Consider the following 15,666-nt stretch of genomic DNA (forward strand, 5'->3'; position numbering starts at 1 on the left):
CTAACACAAGCTATTGAAATATACCAATACACATTATTTTAAGGGATAACCCCCTTAGGTTTCTAACAATTTCATCTAGCTTCCCTCTAATTTGAGAAATTATATTGACCTCTCTTGACATAATGAGTTACCAAAAATGACCTTCACTTTCTCACTATTTTACACGGAAAAAAACCTATATTCTTAAAAGAGAAAAAAATCCAAAAAACTTGTTCGAAAAATTTTTGTGATATTTCAAAATTCTTGGATTTGGGCCATGGTAGTTTTTTTCCCTACACACTAGAAAAGAAAAGATTAAAAAAATCAAGCAACTTGAAGCTCAACAAAGACTATTTAAAACCAACTTCTATGGCCATTTTCCAGCCACCTCAAGAAAATCTTCCTCCTGAAGTGATGGAGATAGTATTGATCATTGCTTTACTTTCAGCTCTTCCCATAATTTTCCTGATTCTTCTTCAGAAAAACAGCAGGAAATATTCAACAAAATCTCATCCTCCTCTCCCTGGTCCTCCTGGGATTCCAATCATTGGAAACATGCATCAATTTGATCCCTCAGCCCCACATGTCTATCTCGGGGAGCTTTCCAGAAAGTATGGCCCTCTCATGTCCCTCAAGCTTGGATCCATGCCAGTACTTGTGGTTTCTTCAGCAAGAATGGCAGAAGAAGTTATGAAAAATCATGACTTAATTTTCTGTAGCCGGCCACCTATGCTTGGCCAGCGAAAATTGTCCTACAATGGCCTGGACATCGCGTTCGCACTGTACAATGAGCAATGGAGAGAATTGAGAAAGATTTGTGTTCTTCATCTCTTGAGCTCCAAGAGAGTTCAATCATTTCGTCCTATACGCGAAGATGAGGTCTACCGAATGATTCAAAAGATACACCGGGAATCTGCTTCATCACAAGTAACTGACTTGACTCACACTTTATTGTCTCTCACAAGTACAATGATTTGCCGAATTGGATTTGGAAAAAGGTATGACGAGGAAGGCCAAGAAAGAAAAAGATTCCACTTTCTCTTGCAAGAAGCTCAGGCAATGTTTGTTGCATTCTATTTCTCTGATTATTTTCCTACAATTGGTTGGTTGGATAAATACACTGGGATGCTATCTCGACTGGAGAAAGTTTTCAACAAGCTTGATTTGTTCTACCAAGAACTCATTGATGAGCACCTGGATCCAAATAGGCCAACGTCAATGGATGGAGACATTATTGATCTCTTGATTCAATTACAGAAGGACAGATCAACTCCGTTTGATCTGACTGTGGATCACATCAAGGCCACGCTTATGGTAATAAACTAACTCTTTAACATACTATTCCAGTACAGAGTGTGATATACAGGTTCTGTTAGTTCTTTTCTACTTGAAATTGCAATCATATCTTATGAAAAATAATGCTGCTTAATATGAATACTATACAATTTAATTCTGACACAAAGCCAAACACAGCGTTATTTATTTGTTTTTCTATTTACATCCTTAAGTTAATTGGCACTATTACATACCAACTCCAAGTTCAAATTCTGATAGAGAGGTTGTGTTTTGGGTCTCCACCAGAATTGGATAGGATGAGAGTCATAATTTTGTCTTACACAAATGTTGATTTATTTCAATTGGATACAATTGGTCTTGATGAACAAGAAGCATTGGACTCAGCCCTTTTTCAGAAAAAAAGAATTTGTAATATTTCCTAAACATAATGTTTATCCATCTCTTTATCGCTCATACATCACATTCCAAAAATTTTACATTTTTACTGTCTGAAAAAAATTTCTAAATGATCTTCAACCCAAACACATGAAAAGTTTTAGGCTTAGGAAATTCATTGATGATTATCTTTTTTGTTTTTCAATAAACAACTGCAGAACGTATTTTTTGCCGGGTCAGAAACTTCAGCAGGCACAGTAATCTGGGCAATGACAGCACTTATCAAGAACCCTACGGCACTGGAAAAAGCTCAAAACGAAATCCAAGAGGTGCTTGGAGAGAAAAAAATGATAGATGAAGATGATATTCAAAAGCTTCCCTATCTCAAAGCAATCATCAAGGAGACTATGAGATTGTACCCAGTTGCTCCTCTTTTAGTCCCAAGATACACAATGGAAAGTTGCATCCTAGACGGGTATGAGATCCAGCCCAAGACTACCGTTTACGTGAACGCTTGGGCAATTGGAAGAGATCCTGAGTATTGGGAAAATCCACATGAGTTCTTGCCTGAGAGATTCTTGAATAGTACTATAGATGCAACAGGGAAACACTTTCAATTGATCCCGTTTGGGGCAGGCAGAAGAGGCTGCCCGGGATACTCCCTGGGAATAGCAGCTGTGGAGCTTGCACTTGCTAATCTTTTGAACTCATTCAATTGGGGATTGCCTTCTGGAGTGAAGAAAGAGGACATTGATACTGATGTTTTACCTGGTCTTGCTATGCTTAAGAAAAATGCCCTGCGACTTGTGGCAAAGAAACGTGTGTCTTCGTAGTAAGAAAAAACATGTCAAATGGGATCAGAATGTGTAGTTCCTATACAATGTACGGCCATTTGAAATGAAAGAGTTTCATACGTTTGTATTGGAAGCTCAAACCCGTAAGCCGACGAAGCTTAGAGGGAAGTTTGTATAGATAACATCGCTTTTCCATTAACCTAAGATTGCTTTGGAAAATCATCCTTCCAGCATTTGCTATAATAACTAGTCACTTTGGTTTAATGGAATGATTGCTGTGGGGGTCTCACATCAAATGTTAGCAGAATTGAACTTCGCACTCATTTTCGATCTGCTGATGTCGAGCACTGGAGCATATATACTCTACAAAATGGGCTGTTACCTGCGAATTATGATGCAAGTATGGAAGAAACAAATACATTAACAATAGAACGGAAAGAAGGAGTACTTACTTGTATGGCAAATCATTGAAATAAACCTTCACATATTAATTTATTTCTAGTGTTAAGTCTAACTGAGGCAGCAAGTACGAAGGTAAATTTAATATGTTGAAACAAATCTTTTAATTTAAGCAAACTGTGCTATGAAATCTTTGACTTTTTTTCGTAAATGAAGTCATGGAAGATGCTTGAATGCAGTTAGATCCTCAACTATTGGGACGTAGGAACAGTTTAGAAAACCAAACAATGTGATCCGGAATCATTTCTGATAAGCATTACGTAAAGAATGCAGAAATTATTTGCAAAGAAAATGTATTCTATAAACTCAAGGACCATGCGCGCAACACGTAGGATTGTTGTTAATTTTTGTATTTAAATTATTCATATTTGTATAAATTCACAATAAATTAAAAAAAAAGACTGTGCTAAGGTACGGACAAAATTCTACTTATGTAATAAGTAAGAAGAATAATCAATTGCAACGTAAGAAGTGTTTCATTTCAAGGGTTGACTAGTGAACTTTTTAAAATCAATTGTCCCATGATCATGGTCTAACCACCTCCTTGAATTTTGGTGATTAACCCTAATTTTGAACTTGTACTACTTACCTATTTATTATTAAGAATCCCAACCGCATACTCCTTGGATTTTTATACAATAGTTTGATTGGAAATAATTTGTACAGCACTGACGTAATGCAAGTTGGAATTGCTTGGTTTTATAACCCCAATAATTGCATCTTCCATGACTTCGCCTATCGTAAGTCAAAGGTTTTGCATCACATTTTGCTTAAACAATTTATCTAAAACATATCAAATTGGCCTTCGAATTGAGGACGTTAGACTAAACCATAGAGATAAGGTGAAGGAATTTTTTTTTTTTTTTTGCGACTTTCTTTACAGGAATAGGGTGAATTTGCTCATATGCCCTTCAATATTTATGAACATTTTGATTGTTTTCAACTTATACTTTCTTCATTTTCGATCTCGAGTATTGATTTTCAATTTAGTTTTGGCAAGTTAGTATCTTGACAAATCGACATGTATTGACCCATGAGTTTCATAAAATTATCAAACTTATGATGTATAAGCTCTGTGAAGAATGGACGGTATTACATGATTACATCACCAGTAATTGAATGGGATATATACAGTCTAGTGGTCAAGGGACTATGTTTTTGAAGGCACTGAAGATGATTCAATTTGAAATTTTGCCACATCACTTTGGCTAATTCATTTGATTTTTTTAGTTACTTATACTTGTCAACTTGTCATTCTGTAAAAGAAATATATTTCCAAAATATAATATGGTAAATAGAAACCAAGTTTCAGACACTTAATACAACAATTATCGTAATTAGCATCACAGTTTCTTAATTAACATAGCCACTTTTTAATAAGAAGTGAATTTTTTTTTTCCAATGGAAATTTTAAACTTCACAAGAAGAAGAAAGAGGAGGAAATGATTGACAACAAACAAAGATCTTGCAATTGACCAGTTTTTTTTATTTTTTATTTTTTAAATTTAACTAGTAAGTGGTAGTATATAACATGGCTGAACTGTCTGGTCGGGAAAATACGATACTGAACATATTCAGCATTATCCAAGTACGGCCCATTTTAACTTGGGCTTAATTTTTTGTACCCATATCAAACTAAGCCAATCTATGTAGAAGGCTTGGACCTAGTTGCATATATTAAAAGGCCTGTCTCTTACTATATGTAGAGGACAAATTACTTGTTACCCGCATGCGGTTTTACATAATGTCAAATGAACTTTTTAGAGTTTTAAAATAGTCATATAACTCCTATGGTTTTATATAAATTTTAAGGTAGAAAAAAACGGAATGCACGGCCAATTATGGCATTTATACCAAACGTATTTTAAGAGAGCGTGTGATAAAGTTTTAATATTTATATAACACCCTTATAATTTGTATAAATATTCACGTTACTTTCTTGTAATTTTTACATTTATCTACATAATCTCCTTATGTTTTTATACAAGGTTTCAGGGGAGGGGGGAGAGGAAAGGGGAAGGAGAGGAGGAAGAGGAAGGGAGGAGGAGGAAAGAAGGAGGAGAGAAAGAGAGAGAGAGAGGGAGAAAAGAAAGAAAGGAAAAAAAAAAAGAAAGAGTCACCGGCCCCGATGCCGGCACCAGTGGAGTGGCGGCCGGTGGCGGCTGTTGGTGGAGGTGGTGATAGATTGAGTTGTGGGGAGGAAGAAGAAGAAAGACAGAAAAAATTTTTTGTATGTGTTTGGGCATTTGAGGCATGCATTTTAAAATATTTAGGGAGTTGTTTGAAATTATTGTAATTAAAGTTATTAAAAAAACTTGTAGAAAAAAAAAACTAGACAAAAAACTTGGGTTCCAAACCGACAGTAGAATATAAGTATACGACTAGGAGCAAGTCATAAAACAAACTAAACACAAGGAGGGAAGAAAAAAAAGAGGAAATTCCACAACCAAAGAATACATGGTCCCAAGTATTTAGATGCCAGAACTTGACACTTGCTACGCACACACATTTTTTGCCGAAAGTAGCAGATCATTTTTCTTAAGCATTGTAAGACCTGGTAAAACTTGAGTATCAATGTCATCTTTCTTGATCCCAGAAGGTAATTCCCAGTCAAAAGAGTACAGAAGATTGGCAAGTCCAACTTCCACCATTGCGAGTACCAGAGAATATCCAGGGCAGCCCCTTCGGCCAGCTCCAAATGGTATCAGTTGAAAGTCTTTCTGTTTCATATCTACACTGCTATTCAAGCATCTCTCAGGCAAAAACTCATTTGGATTTTCCCAATACTCGGGATCTCTTCCAATCGCCCAGACATTTGTGTAAACTATAGAATTGGACTGGATATCGTAACCATTTATAATGCAATTTGCTAGCGTCTGTCTTGGAACTGAAAGTAGAGCTGGAGGATACAATCTGAAGGTCTCCTTGACAATTGCCTTGAGATAAGGGAGCTTTTGAATATCATCTTCGTTTACTATATCTTTATTTCCAACTGCACCTCTAATCTCTGCTTGTGCCTTCTTCAATATTGCTTCAAGGCTCTTCATCAGTGCTGCCATTGCCCAGATTATCGTAGCTGCAATAGTATCCGACCCTGCACTAAATACATCCTACAATGATATATTGAAACAGATTAGCAAAATGGGATTGATCCAAATTCTTAAAAGGAAAAACAAAAATGAAAAATCGTTCAAAACGTTCCCACGTTTCATTAAATGAATTTCTTCATCCCTCACCTTTAAAATATTAATTTTACGTTCCTTACAAATTCAAATTAATAATATTTGATCCTTACCTAAATTTTTGACCACTTTTTAATCCAAAATCACTATGTGACCACATGCAATTATTTTTTATATACAAGAAGGCTAGATTCCACTTTTTAATGGCAAAAATGAATATAGATTAAATCAAATCCTACTTTTTTAGATGCAAAAGTGAATATGGATCAAGTCATTTATTTAACTATAAATGAGATCTAACATTTTTGCTCCAAAAAAAAAATAACAATATGTGGGTCACATAATGGATTCAAGATAAAAATGATCGAAAACCTAGGTTGGAACTAAATTTTATCAAATTAATTTTGTAAGGGACATAAATTTATAATTTTAAAAATGAAGGACGAAAAAATTTATTTGTTAAAATGTAAAGGGCGTTTTGAACCCAAACAAAAAAGTAGGCCCTTTGAACAGGTAATTAATCACCATGAGCATTGCTTTTGATGTGATCTTGCGTTAGATCAAAGGAAGTTGATTGTTCTTGAAGTAATTGAAGCATGATGTCAATGATATCACCGTTCATGGACTCTGGCCTATTTGGATTTAAGTGTTCGTCGATGAGTTCTTGAAGAAATGAATCTAACTTCCTGCAAGTCCGCTCAAGTCGAGGACGCATCCCATTGAGGCTATCAAGCCAACCAATTGAAGGAATATAGTCTGAGAAAAAGAACCCCACGAATGCGGCCTGCATTTCTTGGAGGAGATCATGGAATCGTCTTCTTTGTTGATCTTCCTCATCATACTTCTTTCCGAAAGCAATTCTACAGATAAGCGTACTTGAAAGTGATAGTAAAGTCTTACTCAAATTCGTCACTTGAGATGAAGATGCTTCCTTGGATATCTTTCTGATCATCCGGGAGACTTCATCTTCACGAATACCACGAAATGACTGCACCCTTCTGTTGCTGAAGAGATGAAGAACAGAAATCTTTCTCAGCTCTCCATTGCTCGCTGTATGGAGAGAAGGCGATATCCAAGCCGTTGTAAGAAAGCATTCGGGAACCTAGGAACAGTGGGCGACTGAAAATGTCGAGTCATGGTTTTTCACAACTTCTTCAGCCATTCTTGCGGATGAAACCACAAGCAGTGGAAAGGATCCAAGCTTAAGAGACATGAGAGGTCCATATATTTTGGAAAGTTGCCAAAGGTATACATGAGGGGCTGAGGTATCAAACTGAAGCAAGCTTCGAATGACTGGAATCCCCGAGGACCTGGTGGTGGAGGATTTTTTGTTCTTGATGATCTCATCCTGTTCTTTTGAAGAACGCTTAGGACGACAACTAGAAGTGTTGAGATTAAAGCAATCAATATCTCCATCATCTGGCTGGAAGTAAGATATGATGGCCTTTGTAGGATGCAAATTTGGTCAGAAAGAAGTGAACTCGAATATGACTTTGTTGAGCTTGAATACGAGCTTGAGTTTGAGTTGCGTTGTGGATTTGAACAAAAATTGGGCTCTTTTTTTGGATAATAATTGATGAGAATACCCAGATGTGAGTAGCGGGATACGGATTGAGAAGGCGAATTTGCTTGTATCATAAATATGTTTTTTAATTATTTTTTTTATTTCACACATATTAATATAAGTACTATAGTATTTTTTTTAAATATTTCAAATAATTTACAATCCAAACACAGTTATTGTACCCTTAAAATGATTGAAATGACGAAAACTATGAATGTTACAAGCTCCTAATTTATTTTATGGCAGCAATAGCACCGTCCATATCAGAATTTCACATCGAGAAGATCTTTCTTATCTTTGGTAGAATTAAAACCTATGGCGTGTAGGCAGCATTATATCCTTAAAATCATGAAAAATAAAAATTTACAAACTCTATGACTTTAAAAGTTACATGAAACTGTTGGCCACTAACTTAATCAAATTTATTATTATTCTATTTTCTTATCTCTAAATTTTAGGTACTGTTGGCCACTGAGTTTTAACACTTGCAAATTTTTAAAATCCTAAGCGATGAGAAGTAATGATCGAGAAACTTTTGTGTATGTTTGTAACTCCATATGATAGTACTAAATCCTAAATGCTTTAAACATTTTTCGTATTCTAGTTTTCAATTTTTTAAAGTTATTTCATATCCAAATAGTATTTAACTATCTTGTAATGCTTTACTAGTTCTCTAAACTTGAAAATTTTGAGTTGGAAGAGCTAGCAATGGCTTATAAGGACTCCCCTCGAATACACTCTTCCGAGCTCTACTTCATTATCTACGTGGCAGTATAATATTCATTGAGGGGTTTCACTTGGCATGCCACTAGTTTTAGTTGCCAATGTTTTTACTTTTCCCCAGCATTATGGATGATTGGCGAGAAGGAACAATTGGAAGCAGATATCTGCCTTTTTTTTTTTTTTTTCCCATTTTGTCTCAAGCAAGAAATGACCCATCAATCCTTTGGATGAGCTGGTCGCCGAAGTTCTACAAGATTAAGTGGAATTCGACGACTTCTTGTGCATCAACCAATAGGGTAGTAGTCGCCTCCTCCTCGGGACCGTTAGGTCCTGGGGTCGAACCTCCGCAGCAACATCAGTTCGCCGTGTATTTAACGTGCTAGATCTGGTTGGGACGCTGGGCCGGGCCGGAGTGGGGATTAGTCGGGCCGCCTTTACGGACTTGACCCGGACACCCCACTCCGTCGACAAAAAAAAAAAAAAAAAAAAAAAAAAAAAAAAAAAAAAAAAACCAAGAGGGTAGTAGTAGTAGTAGTACTACAACTTGCTGCTACTATTGTCCAAGAAAAGATCGGCCTGCAAATATGGTGGCTATTAGCAGGTTGATGTATTTCAACTTTATCACAATTGTCGTTTTAATTATCCAAGTCCGGTTGTTCTTGTTTGAATACAAGGCTTGACAATTATTTGATTAGGACATGAGAGAATTATTCCAAGTTTTTTACCAAGTAAGACACAGATTTGCTAAGACACTCAAGCCAATGGACTAAATCCAGTTTGTACCTCTAAACTCGTGACGTATTCTCTCACTTCATACCGCAATTTCAATTTTGGCCACTTTCTGCCATAAGCATTTACAATTGTCCCCAATTCAAACCTTCTGTTTATTACCATAAAAGATTTGGATATTACACGGATACACATAGGCATGTCAATATGTCAGATCTTATCCAAATCTAATTTAGATCCAATATACTTGAGTAGGGTTTGGATTTAATTTGTCAAATTCAAACTCTACTTGGACCCAGACTCTGTAAAAGAGTTATGGGTCTTGATAGAATTTAATTTTCTATAATCCAAACTCAAACACACACACACACACACATATATATATATATAGTAGATTTATAAAAGAGTAAAAGCAAATAAATGAAAGATTGAATGAAAATGCTGATGAACCTTTGAAAATAATTAGCTTTAGTTAATAATAGTTCTTTCTTTGAGTACATAATATTGCATTCAACATCTTGAATGTTAATTTTATTATTTGAAAATAAAAATTGGATGATATTTATGTTATTTTTAAACTATTTAAAACATTTTTACTTTAATTCTTTATTGTGTGTTTAGAAAAGTATCCATGGGCACCTGCTGAATACTCAAACCCATGAGTGTCGGATTTGGATTATTTTTTTTTAGACCCATAAGAGTCTGGATTTAACTAAAGTTTGGATGTGAATAAAAAAAATTCAATCCGAATCCTACCCATTGACATGACTAACTACACACCATGCACCATTATTGAATGGGTGAAAAATCATTCCCCCCCCCACCCCCCTTTTACTACCCTTTTATGGATTTTTTAGATGTGGAATACGCATAAATAGGGTTTTATTTGGCATTTTACACCCCTCTAATAAATTCAAATGTCTGGACAGATTGTAATCTATTATTATGGATTTTTTAGATGTGGAATACGCATAAATAGGGTTTTATTTGGCATTTTACACCCCTCATAATGATTTCTTATAAATTGTTTCTTTAATTTCTTACAATTTTTCAACCGCGGAATATCACTTAAGTTATAAAAGGGTTTTTTTTTAGGGAAAATCATAAAAGGTTAAGGTACAAATTTCTAAATGAATAATAGGACTTGGTTACAACTTTAGGTGTTAATGAAAGTAAAGGAAAATAAACTTGTTCGTAAAATAATTTTTTTAAATCCCAAGCTGCAATACAACGCCAGACAACTCCCGAAGACCCCCAACTAGCAAGTATTATAATTTGCTTTCCCCCTAAAATAAAATTCACTTAATATTCCCCTGACCCATGAGCGCAGGTACCAAATAATGTATTAAATTGGTAAGAACAGTTACTACACAATTTGTTCCAACAAATGAACCAATACTTCATGAGTAAATTTTATATGCACTGACGATGTATATATTATCACCGTTGGATTCATAATGCATGTACAAAATTTGAATTTCAAATTTAAATTTTATATAGTTATTATTCATTCAAAATTGATGGTGTATATAATATCACTGTATAGAAGATTAATCCATACTTTGTACTGTTCATACTTGGGGAGAGATTTAACATTATATGGGACAAATATAATGAGAGATATTGCACATTTGTATATCATATGAATTTTTTTAAAACACAATTAAAAGTTCATCGTAAAAATATGAGTTTGAAAAGGTTATGCATACAAATTTGTATGTAAACAGTGAGGACATATTTGATAGTTATGAAAGAAAGAAAAGATAAATTACCTGTCAAAATAGTAGTTGGATTTTTTGCGATATTTTAAAAAGATTGTTACAATAAAATAAGATCTTTGTGAAACAAATAAATATATAGGTGAATTTTACTAATTCTTAAAATTAACTTCCTCCAATGATATCACAGGTAAGAGAAACTTCTGGAGATAACACGTTCATTGGATTAAAGCTTTTTTTTATTAGTTAAGGGCCTCGTTATGCCCTTTTCTCAGTGACGATCTGTTTGAATGTACGGAACTTAGTTATATATGTGATAGCCGGAAATTTCTCAGGGCCTATGTGATATACGTGTGTGCCTCATATATGTGATATACATTTTTATTGATACAGAGCTTCCATGCAACTTAGAGCTCAATAAAGTCAATTTAAAACCAACTTCTATGTCCATTTTCCAGCCGCCACAAGAAAAAACTTCCTCCTGAAGTGATGGAGATAGTCCTGATCATCGCTTTACTTTCAGCTCTTCCCATAATTTTCCTGATTCTTCTTCAGAAAAACAGCAGGAAATCATAAACAAAATCTCATCAACAAAATTTTCCTGGCAAAGGGAGGACTTCTAAACAATTCGCTACTGGTGGAAGAATTCAAGTAGTACTTTTTTTCGTCTGAACCAGAAAGAAAAGAAAGGAGAAATAAAGAAACGGGAAACAGAGAGAGAGAAAGGAAGAAGAAAACAAAAGATGATGGGTTAAAATAAAGCAGAAAGGGAGTGTTTTGTTTTGCTACCACGTGGGTCAATTTCCATTTTTTTTTTTGACTTTTTGACTTCTTCTCTTTCACGACAGAGACAAATATTTGTCTGGGAAAAGAGGGAAAGAGACGGGAAAGACTGGGAAAGAAAGCAAAAGACTATTTACAAAAAGTCAAAAATAGTCCTCGATAGTTAGTTACTGTTTTAGGGGTAGTTATTTATCTCTGTCCAAGATAGTAATTTCATGTAAAAGACAAAAATGACCTCAATAGTGATATACTATTATGAGAAGTAGTAAACATTCCCATGGCATAAAAGGAAGAAAAATTTTCTCCCTCCCCTAACGCCGCCATGTGACTTAATGTGGGAGTAGAAATCTTAACTCTTTCTATATATGTAAGATAAGATATATATATATATATATATATATTATGTAAAACACATTTTATTGATATAGAACTTCCATGCAACTTGAAGCACAACGAAGTCTATTTAAAACCAACTTCTATGTCCATTTTCCAGCCACCTCAAGAAAACCTTCCTCCTGAAATAATGGAGATAGTATTGATCATCGCTTTACTTTCAGCTCTTCCCATAATTTACCTGATTCTTCTTCAGAAAAACGGCAAGAAATCATCAACAAAATCTCATCCTCCTCTCCCTGGTCCTCCTGGGATTCCAGTCATTGGAAACATGCATCAGTTTGATTCTTCAGCCCCACATATCTATCTCTGGGAGCTTTCCAGAAAGTATGGCCCTCTCATGTCCCTCAAGCATGGATCCTTGCCAGTACTTGTGGTTTCTTCAGCAAGAATGGCAGAAGAGGTTATGAAAAATCATGACTTAATTTTCTGTAGCCGACCACCTATGCTTGGCCAGCGAAAATTGTCCTACAATGGCCTGGACATCGGGTTGGCACCGTACGCTGAGCAATGGAGAGAATTGAGAAAGATTTGTGTTCTTCATCTCCTGAGCTCCAAGAGAGTTCAATCGTTTCGTCCTATACGCGAAGATGAGGTCTACCGAATGATTCGAAAGATATCCCAGGAATCGGCTTCATCACAAGTAACTGACTTGACTCACACTTTATTGTCTCTCACATGTACTATGATTTGCCGAATTGGTTTTGGAAAAAGGTATGACGAGGAAGGCCAAGAAAGAAAAAGATTCCACTTTCTCATGCACGAAGCTCAGGCAGTGTTGGTTGCCTTCTATTTCTCTGATTATTTTCCTACAATTGGTTGGCTGGATAAATACACTGGGATGCTATCTCGACTGGAGAAAGTTTTCAACAAGCTTGATTTGTTCTACCAAGAACTCATTGATGAGCACCTGGATCCAAATAGGCCAACGTCAATGGATGGAGACATTATTGATCTCTTGCTTCAATTACAGAATGACAGATCAACTCCGTTTGATCTGACTGTGGATCACATCAAGGCCATGCTTATGGTAATAAACTAACTCTTTAACGTACATTCCAATACAGAGTGTGATATACAGGTTCTGTTTAGTTTTTTTCTACTTGAAATTGCAATCATTTCTTGTGAAAAATAATGCTACTTAACAATAGGATACAATTTAATTTTGACAAAAAGCCAAACACAGCGCTATTTATTTGTTTTTCTATTTACATCCTTAAGTTAATTGGCACTATCCTTAAGTAAATTTGCTTCCTAGCCTCCGTGATACGCGAATCATCAGCATCTATCTCTTCCTTAACTACTACTTTCCCCCAAAATCATCATCACCATATTATCAGCATCCCTTTATTACTTCCTCTCTCTTTCCTCCCCAAAAGTTGTAACCAGTTTATTCCTCCTTTTTGCCTTCATCGGTACCTACTTCTGAGATCCATCTCCACCGAAACCATCACCACTCTCCTTCTTTGTGGTTTCTTTCCCTCTTTCATTTCCTTAGATGCTTTGGGGTTTTTTTTTTGGGTGAAGCTCATAATTATTTAAGGAAAACCGAAAATAAAGCCAAAATAACAAACCAAATCCAATCAGAAATTTTCCTAAAACGAAAACTGAAGGCATGGGGCGGGGGTTTTCGGAAATTTTACAAGGCTGAGATGGAGTTTGGCAGGAAAGCAAAAAGAAACCTGACCTGAAAAATTGTTGCTATTAGATTTTGATGTGTACTTGTATGTATTTCAAAAGAGGAATTTTAAAAAATTGAGAGAGAGAGAGAGAGCGAGAGAGAGAGAGAGAGACGGTAGTGCAGAGCAGTAAAGTCAAACAAGGTGATAGACGGAAGCTGATCCCCAGCTTGAGTACATGAGCTTGCAGCTAGTTAATGCTGAGGAATACATTGAGGGGCAGTTTACTGGAAATCTTGGACAGATTCTTGATCAGATGTAACAATATTCTAGCATGTAGAGATTCTTGATCAGATGTATATTGACGGATGTTTCTAGTGAGTTGTGATGATGTGGCAATTTCACCGTCACTCGGTCTATAGTGGGCCCGTAGACCGGGTCTACACAAGTTTTTGCCACTGTTACGTAACAACTCCAATTTCAAATTCTGATAGAGAGGTTGTGTTTTGGGTCTCCACTAGAATTGGATCGGATGGGAATCTTCATTTTGTCTTACACAAATGTTGATTCATTTCAATTGGATACAATTGGTCTTGATGAACAACAACCATTTGAATCAGCCTTTTTTTAGGAAAAAAAAACAAAATTGTAATATTTCCTAAACATAATGTTTACCCATCTCTTTATCACATATACATCACATTCCAAAAATTTTACAGCTTTACTGTCCGAAAAAATTTCTGAATGATCTTCAACCGAAGCACATGAAAATTTTTAGGCTTAGGAAATTCATTGATGATTATCTTTTTGTCTTCGAAAAACAACTGCAGAACGTATTTTTGGCCGGGTCAGAAACTTCGGCAGGCACAGTAATCTGGGCAATGACAGCCCTTATCAAGAACTCTGCGGCACTGGAAAAAGCTCAAAACGAAATCCAAGAGGTGCTTGGAGAGAAAAAAATGATAGATGAAGATGATATTCAAAAGCTTCCCTATCTCAAAGCAATCGTCAAGGAGACTATGAGACTGTACCCCATTGCTCCTCTTTTACTCCCACGATACACAACGGAAAGTTGCATCCTAGACGGGTATGAGATCCAGCCCAAGACTACGGTTTACGTGAATGCTTGGGCAATTGGAAGAGATCCTGAGTATTGGGAAAATCCACATGAGTTCTTGCCTGAGAGATTCTTGAATATTACTATAGATGCAACAGGGAAACACTTTCAATTGATCCCGTTTGGGGCAGGCAGAAGAGGCTGCCCGGGATACTCCCTGGGACTAGCAACTGTGGAGCTTGCACTTGCTAATCTTTTGAACTCATTCAATTGGGGATTGCCTTCTGGAGTGAAGAAAGAGGACATTGACACTGATGTTTTACCGGGTCTTGCTATGCTTAAGAAAAATGCCCTGCGACTTGTGGCAAAGAAACGTGTGCCTTCGTAGTAAGAAAAAACATGTCAAATGGGATCAGAATGTGTAGTTCATATACAATGTACGGCCATTTGAGGAATTCTTGCTGTTTTGGTCTTCAATTTGGTATCATCAGATTTGAAATAAAAGAGTTTCATACGTTTGTATTGGAAGCTCAAACCCGTAAGCCCACGAAGCTTAGAGGGAAGTATGTATAGATAACGTCGCTTTTCCATTAACCTAAGATTGCTTCTGAAAATCATCCTTCCAGCTTTGCCCTCATGTGTTATAATAACTAGCAAACACTCGGATAGAGTTGATCTATGTAGATCTTGTGGTTCAAATTTTATCACACCATTTTACCAACTCAAGAATTGATGTTGTGGCAATATTTAGACCACATGATCTATAAAATCAGGTCTACCCAATCTTTTGCCATAATAGTTACTTTGGTTTAATGGAATGATTGATGTGGGGTCTCACATCAAATGTTAGCAGAATTGAACTTCGCACTCATTTTCGAGCTGCCGAAGTCGAGCACTGGAGCATACTCTACAAAATGGGTTGTTACCTGCAAATTATGATGCAAGTATGGAAGAAGCAAATTCATTAACAATAGAACGAAAAGAAGGAGTACTTA

The 15,666-nt window shown here is 35.9% G+C and overlaps 3 protein-coding genes across 3 annotated transcripts; 2 read left to right on the forward strand and 1 right to left on the reverse strand.

Moving 5' to 3' along the window:
- Positions 1-344: 344 nt before the first annotated feature.
- LOC113703164 (6,7,8-trihydroxycoumarin synthase-like) lies at positions 345-2,751 on the forward strand. Its single transcript, XM_027224792.2, has 2 exons — positions 345-1,293; positions 1,869-2,751. Exons 1-2 carry the CDS (start codon positions 349-351, stop codon positions 2,481-2,483), a joined length of 1,560 nt encoding a protein of 519 aa, XP_027080593.2. The 5' UTR covers positions 345-348; the 3' UTR covers positions 2,484-2,751.
- Positions 2,752-5,398: 2,647 nt separating this feature from the next.
- LOC113738639 (cytochrome P450 83B1-like) lies at positions 5,399-7,501 on the reverse strand. Its single transcript, XM_072056318.1, has 3 exons — positions 7,396-7,501; positions 6,611-7,135; positions 5,399-5,997 (listed from the first exon to the last, which is right to left on the reverse strand). Exons 1-3 carry the CDS (start codon positions 7,499-7,501, stop codon positions 5,399-5,401), a joined length of 1,230 nt encoding a protein of 409 aa, XP_071912419.1.
- A 4,510-nt stretch (positions 7,502-12,011) lies between these two features.
- On the forward strand, positions 12,012-15,285 carry LOC113718378 (6,7,8-trihydroxycoumarin synthase-like). Its single transcript, XM_027243313.2, has 2 exons — positions 12,012-13,025; positions 14,445-15,285. Exons 1-2 carry the CDS (start codon positions 12,081-12,083, stop codon positions 15,057-15,059), a joined length of 1,560 nt encoding a protein of 519 aa, XP_027099114.1. The 5' UTR covers positions 12,012-12,080; the 3' UTR covers positions 15,060-15,285.
- The last annotated feature ends 381 nt before the right edge of the window (positions 15,286-15,666 follow it).

The sequence above is a fragment of the Coffea arabica genome, chromosome 6e (genome assembly GCF_036785885.1).
Source record: "Coffea arabica cultivar ET-39 chromosome 6e, Coffea Arabica ET-39 HiFi, whole genome shotgun sequence".
NCBI classification, from domain to species: Eukaryota; Viridiplantae; Streptophyta; class Magnoliopsida; order Gentianales; family Rubiaceae; genus Coffea; species Coffea arabica.

Bases quoted from the DNA above. Each gene is read 5' to 3' on its own strand.
- LOC113738639 (XM_072056318.1), bottom strand. From the start codon at position 7,501: ATGGAGATATTGATTGCTTTAATCTCAACACTTCTAGTTGTCGTCCTA. The intron at 7,136-7,395 runs GTCCTCGGGGAT...CTCTCCATACAG, and splicing joins AAAAAATCCTCCACCACCAG to CGAGCAATGGAGAGCTGAGA. The intron at 5,998-6,610 runs GTGATTAATTAC...TATTTAGTGCAG, and splicing joins CATCAAAAGCAATGCTCATG to GGTCGGATACTATTGCAGCT.
- LOC113703164 (XM_027224792.2), top strand. From the start codon at position 349: ATGGCCATTTTCCAGCCACCTCAAGAAAATCTTCCTCCTGAAGTGATG. The intron at 1,294-1,868 runs GTAATAAACTAA...AAACAACTGCAG, and splicing joins ACATCAAGGCCACGCTTATG to AACGTATTTTTTGCCGGGTC.
- LOC113718378 (XM_027243313.2), top strand. From the start codon at position 12,081: ATGTCCATTTTCCAGCCACCTCAAGAAAACCTTCCTCCTGAAATAATG. The intron at 13,026-14,444 runs GTAATAAACTAA...AAACAACTGCAG, and splicing joins ACATCAAGGCCATGCTTATG to AACGTATTTTTGGCCGGGTC.